This window comes from Erinaceus europaeus, chromosome 18 (genome assembly GCF_950295315.1).
Source record: "Erinaceus europaeus chromosome 18, mEriEur2.1, whole genome shotgun sequence".
Classification (NCBI taxonomy): domain Eukaryota; kingdom Metazoa; phylum Chordata; class Mammalia; order Eulipotyphla; family Erinaceidae; genus Erinaceus; species Erinaceus europaeus.
Genome location: NC_080179.1, coordinates 38,801,033 through 38,828,806, shown reverse-complemented (window position 1 = coordinate 38,828,806; position 27,774 = coordinate 38,801,033). Strand labels below are relative to the sequence as shown.

The window sequence follows — 27,774 nt, the reverse complement described above, 5'->3', positions numbered from 1 at the left end:
TCTGTCTTCCCGTCTTCTCTGTATTTCTCTCTGTCCTATATAAAAAATAAAAAGTCATAATGTATGGATGGATGGCCATCATCTCTCACCTTGAAAGGATACTGCTTTATCATGAGTGGTTGAGTTCAGTCTCCACAACCATGGGCTGGAGGGAGCTTTGTTTTTGTAGTGTCTGTCCTTCTCTCTTCTTGTTTCTCTCTATATCTCTCTTTCTGTCTGAACAAAGTTGGCCTGGAGTGATGAAATCTTATCATTGAAAGAAAAAAAAAATCATGGGTACAGGCGGTAGTGCACCTCATTGAATGCTCACATTACTGTAGGGGGAAAGCTTCACAAGTGGTAAAGAAGGGCTACAGGTATCTCTATGTCTCTCTCCCTCTCTACTTCCCCCTTTTCCTCTCAATTTCTCTGTCTTTATCCAATAATCAATAAACAAATAAGTTTTAAAAAAAATTGTATAGGTGGTTAAGATGGATCGACAGATGGAAAGATGGATGGGAAGGTCCAACAAATGTGAGCAAAAGACTGGTCTGCATAGAGGGTGTCACCACCCTGCTACCCCTCAGGATGCTCCCCCATCCTGTGTGAGAGCTGCAGTGGCCCCAGCTGTTGATGGCTCTGCCCCCTGCACTAGGCTCTGCTGGAGCCCCTGCTACACCCCAGCCTGGGCTCATTTGAGCCCCTTTAGCTTCTCTTCAACACTCAGGGGCTCCAACTTCCTGTGTATTCTCTCCCCTGTCCTCTCTTGTTCCCTGATGTAGCCATTGCTCAGGTTCCCAGTTGGAACTCTGAGAATCTGCTCTGGCCTCTCCCTGGGAGACTTGCTGCTCAGCCCTATCACCTACACTCAAGGACTGGATACAGATTTCAAACAGATCTGACTCCTCCCAAACATCTCATTTTAAAAAAAATGAATGTTAGCTATTGCTGAAAACATGGAGAATTCCTTTTTTTTCATTGTGCAATCATATTTATTTCAATAACTCTGTGAAGTATCCTGACCCACTCTGCTGTTATGGTGTCTGTCCCCCTGATGTGAAGCACAGAAAAGAGGCCTCACTAAGCTTCAGTTATCTCATTTGACCGGCTAGCAGCCGACAGGAGGTATTTTTATCTTCATTTCACATGTGATGATACTGCAACTTGAAACTCCAGAGGCAATGTGACTGGCCAAGAGGCAGGAATGACCTCCTGCCAGAGACACTCAGCTAGGACTGGTTGGCATGTTAGGCTCTGGGCTTGCACCTCAAGTGCTTGCTTGCAGAGATCCAGAGGAATGAATGTCTGCTTCTTTAAAATCACAAGGGAAAAAGAAAGAAAGAACTTTGCAAGATGTAATATTACATCTATCTTTAGACCAGTGCCACTATCAAGTACAGTTGTTGCTACTGGGGAGAAAATGGAGGAAGGAACCCACAGAATCTGTCTGTAGACCCAGGAAGGTGATAGGATAGCCCTGACCTGGATGATCCCAGGTCAAGGAGCTGGGTGTCTGCTGTCCAGCACTGCATTCTCCCCTCTGAACTGACTCTGCTCCCCACGCTGCATTTTGACTGTCCCCTTCACCACCGTCTTCCAGCAAGTCTTCAGACTCCTCCATAGGGCTTACCCAGTGGTCATCCAGCACAGCAGAACAGTGACCATGACTACTCTGTGCCTGTCCCTCACCTTGACCTCTGTCCTCCAGCCATTCAGAATCAAAAACAAATGCCTGGAAGTACCCAGAATTCTAGCTTCATCTTTCTCTTACTGTCTTGATTTTTCAAATGGTGAATCCATGTGGCTCTCCATGTCAAGTCTGAAAAAAAGTTTCCTTTGCTCTGTCTCATGACTCCAGAAGCAACCCATGTTCCTTGAAAACACACACACAATCAAGACAAAAGCTGCACAAAGACTCTCTAGAACAGAGATGACGCCGATATAGGTAATAGGCAGTGACAACAGAGGAAAGTCAATGTAGGAAAAAAAGATAGTTATGGGGACTGGGCGGTGGCACAGAAGGTTAAGTGCACATAGTACCAAGCACAAGGACTGGGGCAAGGATCCAGGTTTGAGTACCCAGCTCCTCACCTGCAGGTAGTCACTTCACAAGCAATGAAACAGGTCTGCAGGTCTCTATCTCCCTCTCAGTTTCTCTCTGTCCTATCTGATAAAAATGGGGGAAGAGACTGCCAGGAGCAGTGAATTCATACTGCCAGCACCAAGCCCCAGAGATAACCCTGGAAGCAAGAAAAAATAAAGCCTTTCTTACTCCATCCCCCCATCCTTTCTTCCCTCCCCTCTGGCAGCCACCTGGCACCCAACAGCTGCCATGAAACAGTGAAGGGCTTGCCAGTCAAGGCCAACCCACATGTATGTCCCACTCCCCCTTCCCCCACCAAGGAAGTGGTGGGCAGATGCCTCTCAGAGTCACTGTGAAGGTCCAGGGAGACAATACTGCCCCCGGCAATTCCTGGCCAGTTCCCAGAATGCCTCCACCCCAGAGCCATCTTGAGTTGGCAGCCTTTCCCTTGCTTGGTACTTGGACCTTGGGAGCACTCCTGCCTTGTGTGCTGTGCTTTCTTAGGTGGCTTCAAAGCTGATTCCTGCCTTCAGTCAGGAGGGACTGCATCCTGTGTGGACCGGTGAATACAGAGGCACTGTAAGAACTCACACTGCAGCAAGACTGGGGTGCAGGTCTTGGGGATGCATTTCCTGCACCCTGGAAATTCACTCAGCAGGTTCTTGAGTGGGGAGGAGGGGGTGATGTCAAGGAGTCAGTGTCAATGCTGGGACTACAAGGTCACCAAAAGGGAGGAAAGGTGATACCAACCTATGTACATTTTCCTGCATCTTCACCCTCCCTCCCCTGTCCTGTTAGCATGCATGTCTGCATGTGTGCAAGCTTGCATACATGTCCTCACAGACGTGCATGCTCATTACTGCTTTCCCACATCCATGCTCAAAATAGGTGGTGCTTAGAGCTCAATAGATGTGGATCTTCAGCAGGGGCCTGGCAGAGCAAGAATTTCTTGTTAAGTCTGGTCTGGCTTAGGACAGGACAAACAGGCATTTGGTCCGTAGGTCCTTCTGACCACCCTGGGATAGCCAGAGACAAACATATGAACCTCTGCTCAGTGTTTGACCTTAAGCATGCTTTTGAAACTATTTTCTATGCTGCTGATTCACAGATTGATTCTTTGGGTCTAAAACATTACAGTATGTCCTCACTGCAGACAAAGTGCCCTGCTTCTCCAAGCTTCTGCCTTTGATCTCACCCAAGGTCAGGGTGGTACTTAGAGCAGATCCCTCTAATCCTAGGTAGAGACAGAGTCACACAGATCTGGAGACTGTTGTGGCAGTTTGCGCTCTGGGCTTATCTTTTCATCCCAGCCTTCTCCATGCAAGCCACCTTAACAGAGACAGTGGTCAGTCTCCTAACATGCATATTAATCAGGGCAGCTTCCCCTACCCCCCAGCAGGCTGTCTAAGCAGCATACACAGCAAGTTCTTAGTCAGTTCTCAGACTTCACATCCATATGCAACACTCCTCACTCATAGCTGTGCCTTTATCTGGGATCCTTTCTTTCAAGGCCCAAGTCTTCACAGATGCCTTGCGTAGCAGATGACATGGGCCATCTATTTCGATTTCCCATACATTTGTGGTGAATTTAGTTCAAGGCATCCCTGTAAGATGGCCATGGTTGAATCCAGTGCACCTTGATTTTAATCCAAGGACCAGATCCTGTGTAGAAGAGGCTGCATGGAATACACATGCCATGCCATTAAAAATGCTCAATGCATCTGGGGTCTATGCAGGGGGACACAAGATCCAAGAATATCACAGGACAGAGTAAGTCAAAACTCCATCAGTCTCTTAACCTACCGGGTCACTGGCCACACCTGTTTTTGCTCCATTCTAAACCAACATGGCCATGTATCCCAGAAACTCCAAAGAGATGCTATTCTACTGTCCCACCCCAGAGTCCACAAATCACATATTTCCACTCTAGTTATTTTCATCAGAAACAATTATTTTTAATTTTTATTTAAAAAATAGAAATACTGACAAGACTGTAAGATAAGAGGGGGGTACAACTCCACACAATTCCCACCACGATAACTCCATATCTTATCCCCTTCCCTGATAGCTTTCCTATTCTTTATCCCTCTGGGGTATGGACCCAGGGTCATTATGGGGTGCAGAAGGTGGAAGGCCTGGCTTCTGTAATTGCTTCTCTACTGAACATGGGCATGAAAAGTTCAATCCATGCTCTCAGCCTGTCTCTCTCTTTCCCTAGTTAGGCGGGGCTCCCTAGGAAAGCAGGGCTCCAGTACACATTGGTGGGGTCATCTGCCCAGGGAGGTCCGGTTGACATCATGGTAGCATCTGGAACCTGGATGCTGAAAAAATAGCTAACATATAAAGCAGAGAAAATTGTTGACTAGTTAAGAAACTAAAGGTAAAAATATTGCAGATGAAGATTTGGAGTCGCTGTTTTGAAGATAGCTAGTAGGTCTATTTTAGGTATATTCCAAAGTTTCCATGATTATACTAGCTTTTGTCTGAGTCTGAGCTCTGATGCAGGTGGACCCAAGTTGTTATCTGAGGAGATGATGTCATGACTGGAAAAAGGATCAGGGAAGAGTAGCTCCCAAATGTAGGGAAAGTGTATGAATATCATTGGCTATAAGTCCCATCAATTTGATCTGCTGCCCATATTCAGCATAGGAGCTAGTGTAACCTCTGCATCCCTGTAGGTCTGAGCTACATTCTGGATCATGAGTAGGAACGTTCCAAGTTGCACCAATTCAGGAAACAATTTTTAAATGAACTTTGGAAATAAAGAGAGAGAGAGATATGAATGGCCACCTGACACAGAGGAGATAAGGTGGGAAGCACAGTGGCCGCAGCCCAAAGTCTCTTGTGACAGTTCACCCTCCTGCCATCACTGTGCACTGAGGTGTCCTGTAACCAAATGGCCAACGACTGGCTATTGCCTTCTGGAAGAGGTAACTGATGCCAAGACATTGTCCTTAGTGATGACACTTGGAGACTTGGATAACATAGGATACTTCTGCATTAGACGCTTCCATTGAATGAGGTCACAAAATGCTCCAAGTAGGGTTAAATATTTTCCTGTAGCAGAACTGCTTGTGTGCACAGCACTCGGCCACTTTCTCACTTACAGTTGACTCTTGGGCAATACAGGCTTGAATTGTGAAAGCCCACTCATATTCCTTCCTTCCTTTCTTTCTTTCTTTCTTTCTTTCTTTCTTTCTTTCTTTCTTTCTTTCTTTTTTACTATTTAATTGTTGTTTTAACTGTAAGGGTCTATTTAAATGTTAATTTTTTTGTCACCACTAGGCAAACAAGGAGAGAAGGAAGGGAGGGAGGAAGGGAGGGAGGGAGGGAGGGAGGGAGGGAGGGAGGGAGAATGGAAAGGAAGGAGGGAAAGAAGGAAGGAAAGAAAAGAGAGGAAGAAAGAAAGAAAGAAAGGGAGGGAGGGAGGGAGGGAGGGAGGAAGGGATGGAGAAAGGGAAAGAGAGGAAGGAAAGGAAGGTAGGAAGGTGGGCTGGAAAGAAGAAAGGAAGAAAGAGAGAGAGGGAGGGAAGGAAGGAAGGAAGGAAGTAAAGAAGGATGGAAGGTAGGTAGGTCTAAATTGTCTCTAAAACTTTGTGATAAATGTTGGGAGGCACAGAACTTTGGTGGTGGATGGAGTGTGAAACTATATGTCTCTAATCTTATAATCCTTTCAACAATTATTATATCACTAATAAAAATAATATAAAAAGAGAAAGAAATTGGAAGTTCCAAAGGAGAAAAAAGTTTCCTTTCATGGGCAGGATGAAAGAAAACTGGTTCAAAGGGGCCCTATTAGTTGTGTTTATTTATATCAAGCTTTGATAATTATGCCTAAGTCATTTACCAGTTAAGAATGGTGAGGTTTCTGAAAAGTCACTTTGCAAACTGCTATCTTTAAACACCCTGCCTGAGGGAGATGGTGCTTTGAGTCAGTAAGCAATGCTGGAAGAAGTCAAAACATGTCTTAGAGGATGTAGCAGTCAAAGGCATGTGGAATCCATGGTTTTCCTTCAAAGCTCAGATGTCCTGTGAGGCTAGGGTCTTTCTCGCAGATAATACTGAATCCTTCATTTTCTTAGACCATAGCTTTTATAAGCAGATATGGTCACAGCTCTGTACAAAGTTCAAAGCAGAGGCAAGGTGTGACTCCATCCATGCCACCTCGCCAGCTGTTGTCTGGGCTCCATGACTCATCCGTGAGAATGCCTCCGGGTTAGTGACTCTGTCCCCTTCCTCCAGGTAATGACTCTGTCATCTTCCTCCCATCTCCCTGATGCCTGTGACTTCACAGCTACACAAGGTGTTCAAGTAGCAGCAAGTCCAAGTGCATCCAAATCTTCCATCCAGGGAAGATGGACGGCTCACCTGCGTTCTAATAACTGAAGCAATAGTTAATAACGTGCATATGTCAAACGTCTGATCAGGCTGGATGGTGGCACACTTGGTTGAATGCACAAAGACCCGGGTTCAAGCCCCAGTCCTTATCTGAAAGGGATCAGCTTCACAATCAGTGAAGTAGTGCAGCATGTGTCTCTCTTTCTGTCCCCTTCTCTATTCCCCTCTCCCTGCTCAACTCATCTCTATATCTGTCAAATATAAGAAAAATGAAATGTTAACCATCTGTCACCAAATGTGACAGGCAGGCCTGCATTCAAAGCCATTTAGTGGCTCCATCCCAGTAGGCATACCCAGGTTTGAGCCCCCACTCCTCACCTGCGGGGTGGGGGGCAGAATTTCACAAGCAGTGGAGCAGATCTACGGCAGACTCTCTCTCTCTCTTTCTTTCTCTCTCCCTCCCTCCCTCCCTCCCTCTCTCCTCCTCCTCCTCCTCCTCCTCCTCTCTCAATTTCTCCCTGTCCTATCCAATAAAATGAAAACAATGACCACCAGGAGCAGTGGATTCCTAGTGCTGGCACCGAGCTCCAGCAATAACCCTGGAGGCAAAATAATAACAATAAAATTAAAATAAAATGGTCCAGGGTCTTCTAGCTCAGGCTCCTACAGCTCAGGCTGGAGTTCAAGGTTCCATCCGCTCTACCCCCTTACCCACACAGAGATGGGCCTGTGTACCTGCTCCAGACACAAGTCAATGACAGGCAGGTCTCTAAGACAGGAGGATGCAGTCAGCTCCTTTCCTTCTGCTGTATGGCTACACAGTTCTCTACTTTGTGTGATGAGCTGCCCACTCAAGTTAGCAAGGCCTTGTAGACATGGGCACAGAGGCCCCTGTGAATGTGACCTCATAACAAGAGTTCAGTAGCTTCTTAAGCAGTCCACCACCTAAGGAAACGTGTGGCCTGGACTTGTGCTTTTACTCACTGGTGCCTGGCAGAGCTCAGCCACAGCCTTTATGGTGCAGACAGATGCTGAGAGGGCCACAGTGGCAGGGCGCTGACACCCCCAGACTTTCCCTGCAGGAGTCTGGGCTAGCTGGCCAAACTCACCCAGAGGAGAGAAGGTTGCTTCCAAGAGGGGTCTGGTTTCCCCCACAACTTTGCATCTTTTGTTTTCTGGGAAGAGCATCAAGCTGGCATCCTGGAATTACACTAACAGCACAGTGCAGAGCCACAGAGTGATTCTGGTAACACTTCTCCTCAAAGCCTCAGCCTCTGCTCCTCTCCACCATGCATGTGCCATGCTCGAAGGGGATAAAGGCTTCATGCTTGTGTACCATCTCCCCTGCCCCTCATCTCTTACACACACATTCTCACCCATGCACATACACAAACACACTTGTGCAGCCCCAGTGTCCATGAACCCTCCTCTTTGATGTCAGAGGGGTCTGTGCTCTGGCCCCTCAGCCGCTATGCGCCCTACCCTGAGCCGTGTGCACCAGCAGTACAGAGTGTGGGTGTACCTGATTGTAAGGGCAATGTATTTCTTTGGGGAACTTTATTTCCCTCCCCTTTATTTAAACTGATAGAAATAGCTCCTACCCTCAGGCCTGCCTGTGATAAAGCCACAGACATAGAGAAAAGCCTCATACTATCTTATCAGGCCGCTGCAGGGAATCTAGTGCCTATGTAGGGAGGGCCTGGAGCTGATAAAGGAGTCCAGGGCCCAGCCGCTCTGCAGCCAGCCTCACTCTTGTGATCCACAGAGCCTAGGCCCCTTGAGACAGGAACAGTGAGACACAGGAAACTTCCTTTCCTTCATGGACAGTAAAGCAGGCTCTGGTGGCCACAGACAACAGGACCATCTGGGACACAAATGGCTGGTCACGCTTTCTGGGAGCAAAGAAGACTGGTGGAGACAGAGACTTGAGAAAGGCCTTGGGATTCCCAAACAGGAGTCAGGGCAGCAAGTGAGGCTTTAAGCAAGCGATGTGGCATCTCAAACCTCAGTTATCCCACTATGATATGGTTCATCATCGTGCTGCTGCGTCTGTTAACTGAGGAATGGAGGACATACAGCTGCACTGTAGGGGCTCATTGTCAGGGTCAGACCCAGTTCTGTGTGCCAAAGATGACCTCTGACCCTGGGAGGCAGTGGTTCAGTCTGGGTTTGAATCTTGTCAAGTTATTATATCAACTGAACGTCAGTCTTTTTGTAGGTAAAGTGGAGGTGGAATAGCTACTGGCAAGATTGTTTGGGAGGTATTTTGTCTAATGAAAAGCACTTTTGATTTGGGGGTTGTGCCAAGAAGGCAGGTTTAGAATGAGAGGAGCATTTGAATTGGAGAGGAGATACATGAAGGCCCCAGAATTGTGTCCAGATACCTAGAGAAAGCAGACAGCCTTCCACGCAGCATCAGAGTCTTCTTTTTTTTTTTTTAATTTTTATTTATAAAAAGGAAACACTGACAAAAAAACATAGGATAATAGGGGTACAACTCCACACAGTTCCCACCACCAGAACTCCATATCCTGTTCCCTTCCCTGATAGCTTCCCTATTCTTTATCCCTCAGAGAGTATGGAACCAAGGTCATTGTGGGATGCAGAAGGTGGAAGGTCTGGCTTCTATAATTGCTTCTCTGCTGAAAATGGGCACTGACAGGTTGATCCATACTCCCAGCCTGTCTCGCTCTTTCCCTAGTGGGGCAGGGCTCTGGGGAAGTGGGGCTCCAGGACACATTCATGGGGTCATCTGCCCAGGGAAGTCTGGTTGGTATCATGTTAGTATATGGAACCTGGTCGCTGAAAAAAGAGTTAACATATAAAGCCAAACAAATTGTTGACTAATCATGAACCTAAAGGCTGTAATAGTGTAGATGAAGGTGGGGGGGGTCTTCATTTTGTAGTTAGTAGTCCTATTTTAGTTATATTCCAAAGAGCCCATAACTATACTGGTTTGTTGTTGTTGTTATTTTCCTGAACCTGACATCTGATATGCAAGTGGATCTAATTATTGTCTGGGGAGATGATGTCATGGCTGGAAAAAGGAGCAGAAAGTTGGATCAGGGAAAAGAGTAGCTCTCAAAGACGGGAAAGGTGTATAAATATTGTTGACTGTAAACCCCATCAATTTGATGTGATCTTGGGATGATATGCAGCTTAGGAGCCTATATAACCTCTGCATCCCTATAGATCCTGAGCTCACATTCTGTGGTCATGAGTAGGAACATTCCATGCTGCCCCAATTTCAGGACCTATCTTCCTCTGGTGGAACATAGTCTTCTTAACATGCTCAGTGTGTCTGTCCACAGAAAAACGAGGTGAGAACTCCCTGCTGAGAAGTATAAACAGACATCACCCATGGATAGGCTGGGACCAGTGTGAACTGGTAGACAAGTTCACCCGTGGAGTGAACTTTTCAAGCAGAAAGAAGAATGTGAGCCAAACCTGGACGTTTGAAGCAGAGTTTGGGGCTAGATGGTGGCAGATCTGGTTCAGAGCACCTGTTACAATGCACAGGGACCAATGTGAATGATGAGATGATAAAGAGCTGTGTAGTGTGTGAATCTGGCTTGTAGATTTAACTGGCATTCTGCATTTTGTCTGGAGACCTTGGAGAGTGGGATCTAGCCATGAGTGAAGTTGTAGGATCCCATGTGAGTCTCAGCTAGAGTTGAGAGGCAGGAGTCAGAGCCTTCTGCTGGGAGCAAGCCCACCCTCTGCCACTGGCATTCCAGAGCTGCTGCCCAGTTGCAAAGCCTTTCGGGTAGACAGACTATGCCTCCTCTTGAAATATATAAGGAAGGTGTTCCAAGATTTCCCTCCTTATGCATCTTGCCCTCCATCTTCTGCAAGCCTCTGACAAAGGCTATAGTCTTGTCAGTGTTTTCATTTTATAAATAAAAATCATTTTTAAAAAATATTTTCTTTTTTGATTTTTTATTATCTTTATTTAATTGGATATAGACAGTTAGAAATCAAGAGGGAAGAGGGTGATAGAGAGGGAGAGAAACAGAGAGACACCTGCAGCAGCCCTGCTTCACCATTTGCAAAGCTTTTTTCCTGCAGGTGGGAAGCCAGGATTTGAACTTGGGTCCTTTGTAACATTAGCGTTCAACCAGGTGTACTACCACCCAGCCCCTAAAAATATTTCCTAGCCAGGGAAGTGTCATAATGGTAGACTCACATGTTTTATACATAGGGGGTCCTGAGCTCCACCCCAGTCATCAGACGTGATGAAGCAATGTTCTCTTCTCTCCTTCTCGAAATAAAGTTGAGTGATCTGTAATTTACAAAAACCTCCAGTTTGCATGAACTTGAAAGTAGGAAGCTATTTTATCTTTAAGACTTGAAACTGGGGCTGGGTGGTGGCGCACCTGGTTGAGCAACATTACAGTGCAAAAGGACCTGGGTTCGAGTCCCTGGCCCCCACCTGCAGGGGAAAAGCTTTGCAAGTGGTGAAGCATGGCTGCACGTGTCTCTCTGTCTCCTCCTTCCCTCTCAATTTCTGGCTATTTCTATCCAATAAATAAAGATAATTAAAAATAAATAAATAAATACATGGTTGCTTTATTTAAAAAAAGACTTGAAATTATCTATTTATTTTATATTATTACAATATAACTATCGCATCCTAACTGTGGCATAGACTCAGTAGATGGTTATATTTTGAAATCAACAGTTCATTATTTATAACTCTTCTACCCCTTTCATCTTCTTCATTAACTTCTAATCACACTCATGCCAGAATCAGAGATTCTTACACCCTCCAGACTCCAAGAATTGTCAAGTTCTATTATTTTATCACTTTATCCTCCCTCATGGGGCCCCCCATCAGCCCCATATCTCCCTCCCCACGTCAACAGCTCTCAGCCCAGATGGTCTATTGTGGTCTATTCCCACTAGTTTCCAGTCTCGTAGTATTGTACGAGATTTAGAAGACAAAAGGAGTTCCTTCCCCTTTCTGTGCTATGTCTCAGTGTCTATAGACTCTCTTTTACTGTAATGTCTCATCTGCTCCCTACCTACAAGAAAGGCCCAACTTCTTCCACCTGACCTTTAAGACCCTCCATTGTCCCATGACTCACCAACCTGGTGAGTAAAAAAGTTGACTGGTGATATTGACTGGGGGAGAGATGGGGAAAGAAGTAGTAATACAGTGAAAAGAAGAAAGGGAACCCACTCAAGAGAGAGTCTGGACTTAGCCACTTGAATGTCTTTTTCTTCCTTCACCTGAAGCCACACCTTTTTACATTTTCCAAAATGAAATATTCAAAAATAGAAATTTGAGGGGCAGACGGTGGCTCATCTGGTTAAGTGCACATAATACAGTGCACAAGAATGCAGGTTCAAGCCCCTAGTCCCCACCTGCAGGGAGAAAACTCCATGAGTGGTGAAGCAGGGCTGTAGGTGTCTCTCTGTCTCTGCTTCTCTGTTTCCCCCTCTCCTCTCAATTTCTCTCTGTCTCTATCCAATAATACATAAATTAAAATATTTTTTAAAATAGTAAATTGAAACATGTAAATTTATTATTTTTTTTATATTTTAACCAGAGCACTATTCAGCTCTGACTTATGGTGGTGTGGGGGATTGAACCTGGGACTTCGGATCCTCAGGCATGAGAGTCTGTTTGCATAACCATTATGCTATCTACCCTCCACCCGAAACATGTAAATGTTTAAATTCTATCTGTTACAGTATTAATCACCAGACTTGAGCAGTCTTCTGCACCTTGGTTTGTTTGGGAGTCCCTAGTTCTGATGGCCCAGAGTCAGCCTCAGAGCAGGCCAATCAATGTCAACCTCATGTCACCTTGTGATTTGGTTTGCTTAAAACCTATGTGCACAAATAAACTCTGCTTGAACTTGCCTGTTGCCCCAACTCCAATACCATGTGCTAGATTTCAAACCTGCTTTTTAAATTTTTTTTAATTTTACCTTATTTGTTATTGGAGACAGAAATTGAGAGGGGAGAGGAGATAGAGAAGGAGAGAGACAGAGAAACACCTGCAGCTCTGCTTCATCATTTGTGAAGCTTTCCCCCTGCAGGTGGGGAGTGGGGGCTTGAACCCAGGTCCTGGTACACTGCAATATGAGCACTTAACCAGGTGCACCACCACCTGGCCTCTGTAACCTGCTTTGGAAATGCTAAGGTTCTTGATGAGGAGATGGGGTCATTAAAGTCTTGAGATGTGTGTGGTCCCTATTCTGCTGGTGAGTCAAAGCTAGTTGAACTTGAGCCACGATACCTGCGAAACTCGAAAGTGCAGTGAATGAAATCCGAGCTTGTTGACTCTGATTATTCTCCAAGGCATTTATCACTCTCTATGAGGAAAAACATTTCATTTAGATGCCAGTTGATTTGTGTCACGAGATTTCCACTGACAGGAGGAAGAGTTATGCATGTGTTTGTGACTTATTTGCTTTTAAAAGATTAATGTTAAGGAAACATGAATCACAAGACCTGAAGAGGGGAAGGAGGAAGGAAACAAGCAGAAGCACACTGGTGATGGATTGAGACCTCTTAGAGGGGCCTCACCAGCCAGCGAGTTGAATCGATGGAGGTGGAGGAGTGGCAAGGCGGGAGTGGGAGGAGGGAACAGAAATGGCTTTTCCTGCCTTCTTGGAGAGGGAGCAGGGCAAGCAGCTTTCTGGAACTAGAAACAAAATGAGGAAGTGAGCTGGGGACTGACTCCTGGAAACTGAGTTTCTGATACCCAGAGAACAAACAAGGGTTAGCAGCACGGTCAGGAAACGCAGCTGTCCTAGGAGATACTAAAGCTCTCCCTGCCCCTGAAGTTTGAAGTTTGACTCAGTGTGTGTGTGTGTGTGTGTGTGTGTGTGTGTGTGTGTGTGCCCTGCATCTGTCTGTGCATGAGCTGGGGTGGTAGTGACATATAATTGGCACAGTTTGCCCAGGGAGCTGGGTTTCTCACTGTAGCATCACTCCAACCTTACCACCCCACCCCCACCTCCACCCCCCCTTCTCTGTGCCACTCACAGGCCCTCGTGTGATATTCATAAGGAGCTGCTTGCTGCTGCCCTTTCCCCTCCCAGCACTTCAGGCCAGATGCTTCCCACATGTCAGTCAAAATGCACCTCTTTTTCCTGACTCTGTTTCGAGCACCTTCCTAGCAGAAAAGCAAATCACGGCAGGTGAATATCCACGTGGTCAGAGACATGGCTCAGCCGGGAGAACACAGAACACACAGACAAGTTGCCTCATTCAGTACCAGGCACCAGAACTGCTCTGGATTCTCGCTCATAAGAGCTGAATAATAAAATCATTCTGTAAAGCCTGAGCTACCAGCCACTGCATGTGAACTCTCAGTGAGCCTTCCCTACATATCCTCACACCTACCACAGGGAGGATCCCTGACCCTCAGCACTGCCCTGCCCAGGGGGAGAAGGCAAGGAGGCTCCTTGGAGTTAGAAGACCTTAGGGGTGAGAAAAGGAAGGAGAGCAAAGAAATTGCTCCCTCTATGTGGGCTGCTTTGTCCTGTATGTAGCTCAGGCTCCAGTGTAGCTCCATTGCTTTCACTTCATTTCAGGACTGTGGTCTCTCACTCACTCCCTCTGCCTCTCTGCCTCCAGGGGAGGGGGGCTAGGTGGTGGTGCATCTGGTTGAGTACACATGGACCATGCACAAGGACCCAGGTTCAAGCCCCTGGTCCCCACCTGCAGGTGGAAAGCTTTACGAGCTGTGAAGCAGGGATACAGATATGTCTTTGTCTCTCTCCCTCTCTATCTCCCCCTTCCTTTCAATTTCTGGCTATCTCTATTCAATAAATAAATAAAGATAATTGGGGATGGGCAGTGGCTCACCTGGTTAAGCACACAGATTACAATGCATAAGGACCTGGGTTCAAGCACCTGGTCTCCACCTGCAGGGGAAAAGCTTCACAAGTGGTGAAGCAGGGCTGCAGTTGTCTCTCTGTCTCTCTGCCTCTCCATCCCCTCTCAATTTCTGGCTGTCTCTATCCAATAAATAAAGAAAAGAAAAAAATTCTAAAATAAATAAAGATAATTTAAAAAATAAAGACAGAGAGGGAGAGGGAAGAGAGAGGGACAAAGAAAGAAAAAAAGAGAGAAAGGAAAAGAAGAGGAAGCCCATTGTTGAGACCCCCCTTTATCTCACCTCTGCTCTGGAGCACACATTGGGGGTCCTGTTGTGTTCAGGTGGTCTGGGGCTCCCCTTCTCATGTCCTATGGGTAAATCCTCTGCCTGACTTCCAAGTGAAAACACTCCCTGACTTTGACTCTGGACCCAAAGGCCACCAGTCCCTCTCACGCTCCCTCTCGTGGCTCCTGGACACCACACCAGCAGGGCCACCCCTGTCTGCCTATCAAAATAATTGAAGGAAGCAAAACATTTTTCTCATCCTGTTGACCAACCAACGAGCTTTCTGGAAACCCAGTAAGAAAGTGTGCCTAACTAAATCATCATTATTTACACGTGCTGCCTGATCAAAGCCATTTAGCCATGTAATTAGGTATCTAATTATGCTGAAAATGTAATCATATGATTTTGGTAAGTGAATCAGGTCCTCCACAGAAGTGGTGAGGATCAGCCTGCAGGATCCGGCCTGAGAACAGGTCCCTGCATTGCCCAGTGACAGGTTGGCACCCAGCCAAGCGTCTCCACACAGCCCCGCATGCACACAGAGCACAGCTCTAAACTCTAAGCTTGCTCGTGCACCTGGTGGTCTCCAGGCCTCTCCCGGAACTGAACAGATGACAGCCGTCCATGTGGTAGGAGGTGGCTGTACATCTGCAGAGTGGCTGGCTAGTGGCTGGCTGGGAGACACCCAGGGAGGTAATTGATCCTAACATGGGGGAGGCAGGTGCATAGGGGAAAAAGATCATGGTAAGGGAGAGTCAGCTGGAATGTGTCAAAAAAAAAAAAAGCTTCTTTCTACAACCTCACTCATTCATTCATTCCCCTACCACTGTGTCAGCTGTGGCCAGCTGTGGAATGCAGCCCTTGGTCTCTGCCAGCTCAAAACATAGTGCAAAGACAGACAATTGCAAAATGTTGTTTGTTTGTTTGTTTTGTTTTTTCCTTAACAATAAACCACAGCTCTTGGACCAACTTGCAATATGTTTTTGTGGTGATTTAAACAGGATATTCTGCAAACCCAGACCAGGCCTGCAGCTTCTTTTGCAAAGTCAGCTAACTAGGAATGTTTTTTACATGTTTAAATGATTACAAAGAAAAGAAAAAGATAGACAAACTAAACAATGAAACAAAGATAAATATGTTGCAGAGATATTATGTGGCCTTCAAAATCCAAAACATAGACAAGAAGGCTTGCCACCCCCTGCATGAATAGAGGGACATTAAGACAATCCCTATGCAGTAGTCAAGAAAGGTTTCCTGGAGGAGACGGCAGGATCTGTACTTCATGGTAGAGTAGAAACCTCTAGAGCATGTGTCCTCTGGGGCTCTAGGAATATGGCAAGGAAGGCACAGACAGCTCTCAAAGTGGTCCGAGCTTCTGACACAGTTTTGAAGACAACACCAGCTGTCTCCTCAAAGAAAGCATGTTGTTTGGTCTTGTCAATATTTCAAAGAAAGGAAGGAAGGAAGGAAGGAAGGAAGGAAGGAAGGAAGGAAGGAAGGAAGGAAGGAGGGGGCTGGGCGGTGGTACACCCAGTTAAGTGCACATAGTAGTAAGCTCAAGGACCCAGGCAAGGATCCAGGATCGAGCCCGTGGCTCTCCACGTGCAGGAGGGGACACTTCACAAATGGTGAAGCAGGTCTGCAGGTTTCTCTGTCTCTCTCTTCCTCTTTATCCACACCCCCCCCCCCCAGTCAGCTCAATTTCTCTCTAGAGAAATAGAAAAAAAAATAGAAAAAAAGCAGCCACCAGGAGCAGTGGATTTTTGTGCAGACACCAAGACCCACTGATAACCCTGGAGAGAGAGAGAGAGAGAGAGAGGAGAAAGAAGGCATGGGTGGTCACACCTGTAATTAAGTCTTCCTGCTTTCGTAGCCCCCAGTCTCCCACCCAGTCTCTTCACTGACGCTCTCTCCCTTGAAGAGGGGTGATTGTTCAGTAACATTTGAACTGAGTCACTTGGTCTGATGGCTGGTCACCTCCTCCCACCTGAGTCCTGCCTCTGGGACCTGGGAGGACGTCTGCTTTGGCATGCATACAGCCCTGCTTCAAGCCCCCAGTACACCACACAAAGGAGCTTCAGTGTTGTGGGGTGTGTGTGTGTGTGTGTGTGTGTGTGTGTGTGTGTGTGTAACTCAGCCCAAAGCAGTAAGGCTTTTGGGTGGGAGCAGTGACCCATGACAGGTCACATCACTCTGGAACTTGCTCAAGTTTGAGAAAGTCCCCCTAGGTATGGCCCTTACCTCCATTTCACTAGTGAGGGAAAAGAGACCCTGAGAGGTGAGGGACTTGCCTATGAAACTGTGTGCTGTACTGCATGTTTGATCTTACCTAGATGAGTGGAAGGTGGGGCCTGGAGCCATTTAAGGAGATCAGTGAAACTCCTATGGGTATTGAATTCCTCCCCTGCCACGCAGTTTTTGTCCTCAACAGATGGTGAGCACATTTCTTTCTTCCCACTGCATCCATAATTCAGCAGACACCTACCTGCTGCTGCCATGATCTCTGTTTCCCACTCGCCCCACAGGAAAAGCAAAGATACACGAGACGTGTCCTTTCTTTGGAGGATCCACAGCTGTGAACATTCTTCTAGATCTGCCCTGCCTGTATATCTACTCTGGGAGCTAGTTAACTCTTTACAACAAGAATCAGAAGTCAGAATAGGACCTGGCCCACCCTTCACACAGAGTGGAAGCTCACATGCAACCACAATGAGTGTTTTGTTGTCGTACAAGAGAGAAGCACACCAGCCTTCAGAGTTCTTGTGATGGCTGAGTTACTGAAACAGCGTCAGTTAAGCTGGAAGAAGAAGAAAAAAAAAGGAAAATCAATTAAATAATGTGTATACAGGGAATCTCCCTAGAATATGGGATTCAGCTCTCAGTAGGAGAGAACAAAGTTTTAATTCTGAACCAAAGGATGCTGTGGAGGCCAAAGGCAGCAAGATGAGAGAACAGAATGGATAATAATTTCTCATTTCCTCTGCAAACAAAGGTGAGACTCTGAGAGAGTGCTTTGCTAAAGATGATCCTATGCCTGGATTATACTCTCAATTCTCATTTTTCTATGTAGGATTTAGAAGAAAAAGAATAGCTTCTCCTTAACCTCCAGGGTCTCCATTTATCTCTGTTCAAAATAATCCGCATGTTAGAGTGAGGGTCCTGAGGAGACCAGCTCTAGAAATACTCCACAGTTCTGTCCTGATTACTTTCACTCACACATGACCCTTGATGTGGAGATATGACAAAAGGCGGAGGAGGAGCAGAAGGAGGAGGAAAAAGGGAAGGAGGGAGAGAAAGGAAAAGAAAGAAGAAGGAGGAGGAGGAGAAGGAGAAAAGAAAGAAAGGGAAGAATCAAAAAGAAAAAGGCTTTAGCCAGTAATAAGCAAAGTATAAGATGCGTGTGTCCCCATAGGAACCACTAAGGTATATGAAGAGCCAGGTGGAGGATACCTGGGGAACGGACTGTATCCAGTGGCATCTGAACTTGTCTGAGCGCAGTGAACACAGAGCCTAATAACTGGGCTGGATACGCAAAGGGGTTAGGAGGCAGCTGCAAGACTGGAGGTAGCAGAGACCAAGCCCACCTCCAGGATGCAGCTTGTCAGAGATGGAGGAGGAAAGGGCCAGCAGCTAGAGGACTCGTACATGTTGCCTGTCCTGTAGCTAAGTTTCTCCAGTAGCAGCTATTTCTGGAAATAAGCATATGTCTGGACAAGATACCCAGTTTTCATTCACCTAAATACTGAATGGCACGGCTAAGCTTGCTCTTAAGCTCACAGGGTCTTTCTTGATGGGTCCCAGCTTGAAATAATTCTCAGACTGGAGTAAAGGATCTGGGGTGAGGGGGATATCTGAACATCTTGGGGAACCTTAGCCTTCAATACTATGCATCACCCCCAACAAAGTTATAAGCTTCTTGGGCAGTCCCCACCCTCTCCACTTCCCTTAAGCCTGGAGTTGGGTAAATGCTAACTGATCAGCAAGCACTGTCTGGCTTGCCTGGCAGATGGATGACAAATTATCTGTTTATTCCTTTCGGACACATATCCTAAGGCTGGGCCTGCTCCAGTTGTAGCTTGAATACCTTTATTTTTCCAGAGAATGGTAACAGTAAGCTATCAAAGAAAAGTAAGTGGGGGCTAGAAAGACAACTCACTGGATGGAAAGCATGCCTTACCATAAAGAGGGGGAAGGTTCAAGCCCCATTGCCACATGGAAAACGCCATAGCACCTGAGGAAGCCGGCTATAGTCCTTCTCTATGTCTGTTTCTCCATCTGAATGAAAAAGTGGTCCAGAAGTGGTGAAATGACACATGTATACAGGAGGCCCTAGTTTTGCAAAATAACAACAATAAATGAAAAAGGAAATTCATTTGATCTTTTCTCTGCAAAAGGAAAAATCAGCCAGGAAATATCAATTGTCAGCTGATTTCCATTTCATTTGCACAATAAATCTGAGATCAGAATCTAGAGCACGAAGAAGAAACTCTGTTGCTGATGGGGGAGATAGCATAATGGTTATACAAAAGAAACCCTTGTGCCTGAGGGTTCAAAGTCTCAAGTTCATTCCCTGGTACCACCCTGATCCAGAGCTAAGCAGAACTCTGGTGAAGAGAAGAAAAGAGAGAGACAGAGACAGAGAAAGAGACAGAGAGGGAGAGGGAGAGGGAGAGAGAGAGAGAGAGAGAGAGAAAGAAAGAGAGAGAGAGAGAGAGAGAGAGAGAAAGAAAGAGTCGGGCGGTAGCGCAGCAGGTTAAGCACAGGCCACACAAAGCTCAAGGACCGGCGTAAGGATCCCGGTTCGAGCTCCAGGCTCCCCACCTGCAGGGGAGTCACTTCACAGGCAGTGAAGCAGGTCTGCAGGTGTCTGTCTTTCTCTCCCCCTCTGTCTTCCCCTCCTTTCTCCATTTCTCTCTGTCCTATCCAACAACAAGGACATCAATAACAACAATGACTACAGCAATAAAACAACAAGGGCAACAAAAGGGAATAAATAAATAAAATTAATATTTTAAAGAAAGAAAGAAAGGAAAGAGAGAGAAAGGGATAAATAAAGGAGGGAAGGAAGAAAGAAAGATAAAAAGAGAGGGGGGCAGGCACTGATGTACCTGGTTAAGCACTCACACCCCTGGTCCCTACCTGCAAGGGGGAAGCTTCATGAGTGGTGAAGCAGGGCTGCAGGTATTCTCTGTCTTTCTCCCTCTCTATCTCTTCCCCCTCCTCTCAATTTCTCCCTGTCTCTATCCAATAATAAATTAAAAAATAAAATATTTTAAAAAGAAAGAAAGAGAGAGAGGAAAAGAGAAAAAGAAAAGAAGGAAAGAAAAAAAAAAAAGAAAGTCCAGCACAAGCCAAGTGGAAGTTTCTATGAACTCACAGGATCCTGTCCCTTGCATGGAAGCTGCTGTTTTTTCCTCTGGAATCAGATTCACAAAGCTGACTTCTGCTGAAAATACTTGAGCTTTGTTGACAGTAAACAAAAGGAAGGCTGTGCCCTTGTGAGTAATTAGCATAAGGCTGCTGTCATTGGCATAGGTCATAAACTTGTGAGGAATTGTGGGGAACAACAGTTATTTAAGGAATGGCCTGGTAGAAATGGCCCTTCTGACTGTGCCTTCACCTGATAGAAGCAAAATGCTACCTATAGGCTTATGGACTCCCAGCTCACATCACTAGCTGGCTAGTCATTTCCTTCTTTTGCTACAGAGGTTTTTAAGGACCTAATCAATCCACCACATTTATAAACCCACAGAAAAAGAGTGGTTGCTTTTTTATTTTTCAAGAGACTTGTACGAAGACTTCGCCACCTGAGGCCATTTGAGGAAGTTCCTCTTCAAGCCAGACCTTAAAGTAGAACTCTCAGCACACAAGGCAGGATTTGGCAAACTTATCAAACAGTAGGTGTGACTGCATAGTTGTTATAAGCCTGGCTGCCACAACCAGAGGCTCTGCAAGGACTCCAGGACAATTATGCATTTCCTCTCCAGATTTGAAATCAGAGATCATCATCCTTTCCCCAGAAAGCCTAGGTCTCCTTGAGTGAAGCCATCCTCACTCTCAGCTCAAAGGACACTGCCTCTCTGAGCCTCCTGCCCCAGCCCACCCTGCACTAGTTGGGAAACAGGAAGTGAAGCTTTTCCCCTCCAAGCTCCCTGAGGAAGAAGGAAAAATCATTCTAAAAGACTCTGGAAGTGTGATGACAAAACCTTGTGTGAAAACAAAGGATGGCTTCCTACAGAAGGTGGAAAGGAGGCTCCTGAGCAGGGCCTCATCTGCTTTGTGTCAGCCTCTGAAGAACACCAGAGTCCACCCACCATTGATGTCACCAGCCATCTGAGTGGAGGACGTCACCCAAATGGAGATACAACATGCTCATGGCTGGCTGGCTCCATGGACAGCTGTCATTGGCCAGAGGACAGGAGGCTAACCACCCCATGGATTGTGGGGTCTGCAGTGACTTGGCAGTAATCAAGGTGATGAGTCCACAGGAAAAAAGCCTTCCCCAGCCTTCAGAGCTCATGAGAGCAAGGGGCAGTTTATACCACGGTGAGCACAGAGCTTTCAGTGCTGAGGAGCCCAGGTTAGAGCACAGGCTCTAAGGGCCAGGTGGTGAGTGCACATACTATAGTGCTCAAGGACCCAGGTTCAAGCCCCTTGTTCCCATCTGCAAAGGGGAAACTTCATGAGTGGTGAAGCAGAGCTACAGGTCTATTTCCCTCTCCCCTCTCAATTTATTTCTGTCTCTGTTCAATAATTAATTAATTAACTAAAAGTTTAAAAAGGAATATTTATAATTTCCTTGAGAGAAAGAAAGAAGGAAGGAAGGAAGAAAAGAAAGAAAGAAAGAAAGAAAGAAAGAAAGAAAGAAAGAAAGAAAGAAAGAAAGAAAGAAAGGGACTAGGTAGTGGCACACTTGGTTAAGTGCACACATTACAGTGCACAGGGATGCAAGCCCTTAGTCCCCACCTGAAGGGGAAAGCTTTAGTGGTGAAGTGGTGAAGTCTTTCTGTCTCTCTCCCTCTCTGTCTCCCCTCCCTTCTCAATTTCTTTCTGTCTCTGCCCAGTAATAAATACATAAATAAATAAATAAATAAATAAATAAATAAATAAATAAATAAATAAGGAAGGAGGAAGGAAGGAAGGGAGGAAGGGAGGAAGGGAGGAAGGGAGGAAGGGAGGAAGGGAGGGAGGGAAGGAGGGACACAGGCTCTGCCCCCTCTTGGCTCAGTTTGACTGACTTCTTTGGACTTGTTTTTCATTATCTACTTAAAGGAAGGGAAAGTTATGACATTTGTGGACTTGCTTACAGATCCATCTTTGAGCCCTGCTGTCACCACTTTGCTGCTGTGGCCTCTTCTCCCCTTCGGTGCTTCTGCTTCTCAAGAAGCAAATAAATATTAAATATAGGTCAAATGCTAGATAGCCCGACTTGTTAAATGCAGAGAATACAACACAGTGTTCCCCTTTCTTCTTGTCTTGCAGTGCTGAGCACCCCACTCATGGCATTCCCTCCCTCGTCTTAGGACTACCCTCTCTGCACCCAGTGTCCCCCATCACTGTGGGAGGAGCTGCCTGCCTCCTGCTCCCTTGCTCTGTGCCCTGAGAGCTGGAGACTTCCCTGCCTCAGATCTGGGAGACAGGAACTCCCATTGGGGCTCTGTCCTTCCTCTTCCTCTCCCTCTCAGGACCCACCAGCTCACAGGAAACATCTGCCAGCCTGCCTTTGGCTATGTGGTTAGGTCTGTGGCTGGGTGGTCACACTGAGGGGTCAGAAGGTCGGAGTTATCCACAGCAGCTTCTGTGAGCCAGCAGTGGGTTTGGTCTCCATCTGCCCTCCCTGGAACTCAACACTCTAACACAAAGGATATGCTTTATCTCCTTGTAGTAGTCTGATTGGAGATTCCCGAATACCGTGGTCAAAGTAACCCTCAGTTAGAAAACATGGATGGATGGATGGATGGATGGATGGATGGATGGATGGATGGATGGATGGATGGATGGATGGAACACTGCATAGCACTGGCTACTGGTGGTGTCAAGAACTGAACCTGAGACTTCTTGACTGCAAGTCCTGTGGACTTTCCTTACCCATCCAGAAATGCCTTTCAGATTGTGACCTAATACTTGTATGTGTAGGCATAATGGAATTGAAGCTTCATCAAGAAGTATTTCTCCTAGCTAAAAATGGTAAAGTCTTATTGCTAAACTATATTCTATTTTTAAATTATTTTATTTTATATTTTTAAATTTGTATTACTAATTTAATATTGATTTACAAGGGTGTAAGGCGTATAATTGTAATAGGGATGTAATTCCACACAGTTCCCATCACTACAGTTCTATATCTCTTCTTCTTCTAATTACTCTTCACCTTCTCCTCCTCCTCCTCCTCCTCCTCCACTTCCTCCTCCTCCTCCTCCCCTTTCTTCTTCTTTTCCTTCTTCTTCTTCTCCTTCTTCTTCTTCTTCTTCTTCTTCTTCTTCTTCTTCTTCTTCTTCTTCTTCTTCTTCTTCTTCTTCTTCTTCTTCTTCTTCTTCTTCTCTCTTTCTCTGCCCATTATATCACTGGTTGGGATTCACAAGTGAACTGATTCACTTTCCATTTGGGGGAAACTTCCTGATCTCTGCTGTAATGTGGAAGCCACAGAAAGGCTCAGCACCCACGTTTTTGGTTGGTTGGTTGCTTGGTTGGTTGCTTGGTTGGTCGGTTTTAGCTGTCTGTAGGGATAATGTCTAGACACAGTGACTAGTATTCACTCTCTGCCTGGACACACAGCTTCTACCAGTTGCCATTTAAGTGACTGGCATTGGATTATATTCAAACCAGAGTGATAACTGAAGTCAAAATAGCAACAACAACAACAACAAAAAGAACCTGCCCTCCCCCCCCACACACACACACACGTTCAAGTCAAGGGCCTCAGCAGGTACATAGCCAGCTTCCTCCCTGGACACCACCCGCAGAGATGAGCACAGAAACCTAAGGTAGCTTACACTCTTATTGTTCTCTCTGTAACCAAGGGAGATCAGTAACACTTTCCTGGGACTCAGATCCCAAGTGTGTGGAATGGGAATAACAATCATTACTATTGAATGAGACTGTCAAAGGGAATTGGATGGCTTAAGACATGAAATGAAAGGTCAGCACCTGGCACTGGCTAAGCTATTGCTAATTGTTCTTAAAAGAAGAGGAAGTAGCAGTCATTTCAATCTCTGGCTGTGTTGAAGCAACTGATATAAGGAAGAAACACTGGTCTTCACTTGGAAAGTTCCTCAGAGCAATTCTGAGAATCAGAATTCGTAAATGAGGAGGTGTCATCGTTTCTTATTATACTTCTGTATTTTGTGAGCCAGGAATGTCTGAAACACCAGTGTCTGGCTGCATTTAACCAAAGTCATGCATTCAGTAAGCATTTATTGAGCCCCTACTGTGTGTCCACACTAAATCCCAGACTAGACTTTTCCCTTTCCTTGTCACTCCCCACCCATGTTGTGGTTCACTGTGAGACACACCCTCCCATCCCCTGTCCTGACTCCTAGCATATCCCACTCCTCTGCTTTCTGTTAACCTCAGAACTTGGTCATCCTTCCCATCTCCAGACTCTGTTCAAGATGCTGGACCCCCTTCCTTGGCTTTCTTACATCCCAGACTTCAGCCTGCAGCTCCTCCTGGGGTAGGACACTGCAGCAGCCAGCTTCTTACCAGAACCAAGGATGTGGCATCCACAGAGAAGGATCTCATCCCACTGTCATTAAGGCGATTGAGTGGAAATTGCTATTGTGACGCAACTTTCTTGGCATGAACGTATAGATCTGGTACAGCAGGAACATGGGATTTCCATGTTAACACTGATGCTTCCATGGTCTCATGAATACTTCCTCCCACTCACCTCCCAGAGGAGAAAGGGGATATTCTGTGCATCAGCCCGAAGCCCCTGTCATTCTTGCTTTCCTCTCCAACCTAGTGTCTGCCCAGCTCAGTAGCTTTAGGAAGACACACTCAGGAGTTGTGATATTGGCTAGGGAAGCCCTGCCTTGCACAGGGGATCAGACACAGAGACCTAGAATGGGATTCAGGGAGGAAGCTCCAGGCAGCGGCAATACTGCAGAGAAAGGAGGTGGGGTTGAGGTAGAGGTGGTGGGGGGATGTCTTCCAAGAGCACTTTCTCACAGAGAGAAAATAAAAAGCATACCTCAAGAGAGAGAGCACCCACTAGGCCCCACACCCCTATGGGATGTTGAGTGAGTTGTGTGAACACTGAATTCCTGGCCTCAGGTATGGATTCACCTGCTAATGTCCATGTCTAGTGGAGAAGAAATTACAGAAGCCAGAACTCCCACCTTCTGCTCCCCATAAAGAATTTTGTTCTATATTCACAGAGAGATAAAGAATAGTGAAGCTTCCAATGGAGGCAATGGGACATGGAACTCTGGTGGTGGGAACTATGTGGAATTGTACCCCTGTGATCTTATAATTTTGTTCATCATTATCAAATCACTAATAAAAATTTTTTAAAAAAGAAGTAGGCTAGGGGTATGGATCCACCTGCCAACCCCATGTTCAGTGGAGAAGCAATTACAGAAGCCAGAACTCCCATCCTCTGCACCCCATAAAGAATTTGGATCCATACTCCCAGAGGGATAAAGAATAGGGAATTTTCCAATGGAGGAGATGGGACATGGAACTCAGGTGGTGGGAGTTGTATGAATTGTACCCCAGTTATCCCACAATCTAGTCAATTATTATTAAATCACTAATAACAATATTTTTTAAATAAAAATTAAAAAAGAACATGCAGACTCAGAGCCTTACATGTAAAATGGGCCAGGAGTTTAATTCCCCTCCTGGGGGTGATGTGAAGATCACATGACGTGATATGTGGAAACCACTATGCCAGAACTTTGCAGGTGCAGACATTACCCAAATGTCCGTGTCATTCTGAAAGACACTGCAGCCCACAGAGTCCGAAATTCATGCCTGCCACATACAAATGCTCGTGGGCATCAAGTAAGGACTCGCGTCCAGTGCTGGGCAGAGGCCAGGCAGAAGACAGCCTGCTCTAGCACCCCTAAGGCTGAGGCCTGGCCCTGCATCTTGCTGCTTCCTGCCCACCCAAGCCCAGGTCCAGAGCTGCCTCTGACTGAGCAGAGTTCAGACCTGGCTGAGCTGCTGCCAGTGCAGGGAATACTCTTCTCTCACCTCAGGCTCTTCTGTTCTGTCCACAGAACCTGACCCCTGGGATGTTTCCTCCGAGACAGACATCGCCATCATCGCAGGTGAGCCATTCTAGGTCCTGGGGGCAGAGGGGACACCCAGGGACTGGGGCAGTGGGTGGTCATGGCCAGTGCTCCCCCTCCCTCAAAGGTGATTTTCAGTGTGGACCTGCAGACTCCAGGCCTGTGGAAAACTCCCAGTGTGGTTCCCCCAGCAGGGCTGTAGGTGGCTCTCCCTCTCTGTCTCCCTCAACCCTCTCAATTTCTCTGTCTCTACTCAATAATAATTAAATAAATATAATAACAATAAAAAAGAAAAGCAGGTGTGGGCCAGCTTGTCGGGAGTGTTCACTGAACAGTACATCTGGCACAGCTCTGTGAGTCTCCCCTCCCACCTCCAGCTAAACACACATGAACTCATGCACACTGACACACACATGTACACTCACACACATGCACACAGAGACATGCACTTGCACATACACTCATGCACTCACACACAGGCACACATGCACACATGCACTCACATGTGCACTCATACACATATCTGCACTCACACATACGCACACATGCACACATGCACTCACACGTGCACTCACACTTGCATTCACACACACACCTGCACTCACACACACTCTTAAATACACATACACTCACACCTGCACACACACCTGCACACACATGCACTCACAAATGCATGCACTCACATACAGTGCACTCACACACACATGCAGTCTCACACACACTTGCACTCACATACATGCACACATGCACACACACATGCACTCACACACACTTATACACACATTCACTCACCCATGCATGCACTCACACATACTCACACCTGCACACACACACACACACACACACACACACACACACGCTCCTACCCAGAGCACCTGCCCAGACAAGCTTGGCATTCTCTCTGCACCAGGTGTGATCGCTGCAGTGGCCCTGGTCCTGGTCTGCCTGCTGGTGGTCCTGCTGCACTACATGTACCGGCACAAGGGCACCTACCACACCAATGAGGCCAAGGGCACAGAGTTTGCCGAAAGTGCTGATGCGGCCCTCCAGGGTGACCTCTCCCTCCAGGATGGTGGTGACAGCAGCAGAAAAGAGTACTTCATCTGAGGAGCACCCAGCCCAGGAGAACACGCACCCCACCACCCTGCTCCGCCCTCCACCTGTACCTCCAAGAAGACTGGGAGAGCACCCACTGGACCTCAGATTTGATCCCCTCCTGGGATCTCGGTGGTGGCCCAGGGGTGAGGGAGGAAGAGAGGACCAGTGTCTCCCAAGGACCCAGGGGGCACAGCAGCCACCAAGGGAGCCTTGGTTCTGCCAGAAAGAGAACGTCTGTGTCTCCCTGGACAAGTGCAGTTTGTCACTGCTGCAGGAGACACCCTTTCCAGTCCTGGGCCCTTCTGGGGCTGGGAGGCAAGGAAGTAAGTCATCAGGAAGCCAACTGGGGATAAGGGCATCAAATGTCAGTCCTTGATATTTGGGGGGGGAGAGGAACAGCAGGTGTCAGAGATAACAGACAGCTTTGTCACCCATTGATCCAGCTCTAAACGATTGGAAATAAATTTGAAATGTAACCAAGCACTTAGAGTCAAAAGGCATCACTGCAATTGTCTGGAGAGTCATCAGCACATTGTGGGCCTGTTTTCTATGAGGTGGTTTTTGGGTTCTCTCTCTCTTGAAGTATTCATGGACAAGGGCCCATACAGCTGGGCTCTGTCAGCTGGTTCTTGGAGAATAGGGCAAGTATAGAAAGCTCCTGGGCCCCAGGGAGGGAGGAAGTGGAACCAATAACCAACATTCTTATTTTCACACAGGTACCAGCTTCATGAAACTAATCTAAAGAAAATCCTCTTGGTCAGAGACCAGACAATTGTTGATTCATTTAATGTGAGATGTTAGGGGAAAAAAAAAAAAAAAAAACTGGTAAGCAAATGCAAGCAATTACCAGTGTGCCTTCCATGAGAGCAGTTCTAGCAGTAACTAGGTGCCCAGTAACTATAGAACTCCACTCCCTG

The 27,774-nt window shown here is 46.5% G+C and overlaps 1 protein-coding gene and 1 long non-coding RNA gene across 3 annotated transcripts in view; one reads left to right on the top strand and one right to left on the bottom strand.

The window, feature by feature from the left end:
- The window catches only part of GYPC (glycophorin C (Gerbich blood group)), a 37,787-nt gene extending 10,450 nt beyond the window's left edge, over positions 1 to 27,337 (top strand). For both annotated transcript variants that reach the window (XM_060177956.1, XM_016193242.2), the window contains 2 exons: positions 25,748 to 25,798; positions 26,670 to 27,337. In XM_060177956.1, the coding sequence (XP_060033939.1) occupies positions 25,748 to 25,798; positions 26,670 to 26,866 (248 nt within the window). In that variant the 3' untranslated portion in view covers positions 26,867 to 27,337. The remainder of the gene's footprint in view (positions 1 to 25,747; positions 25,799 to 26,669) is intronic.
- On the bottom strand, positions 976 to 16,012 carry LOC132534268 (uncharacterized). The gene is made up of 3 exons (XR_009545978.1): positions 14,538 to 16,012; positions 10,587 to 10,682; positions 976 to 1,290 (listed from the first exon to the last, which is right to left on the bottom strand). It is a non-coding gene; the product is annotated as an uncharacterized LOC132534268 (long non-coding RNA).
- Positions 27,338 to 27,774: the final 437 nt, after the last annotated feature.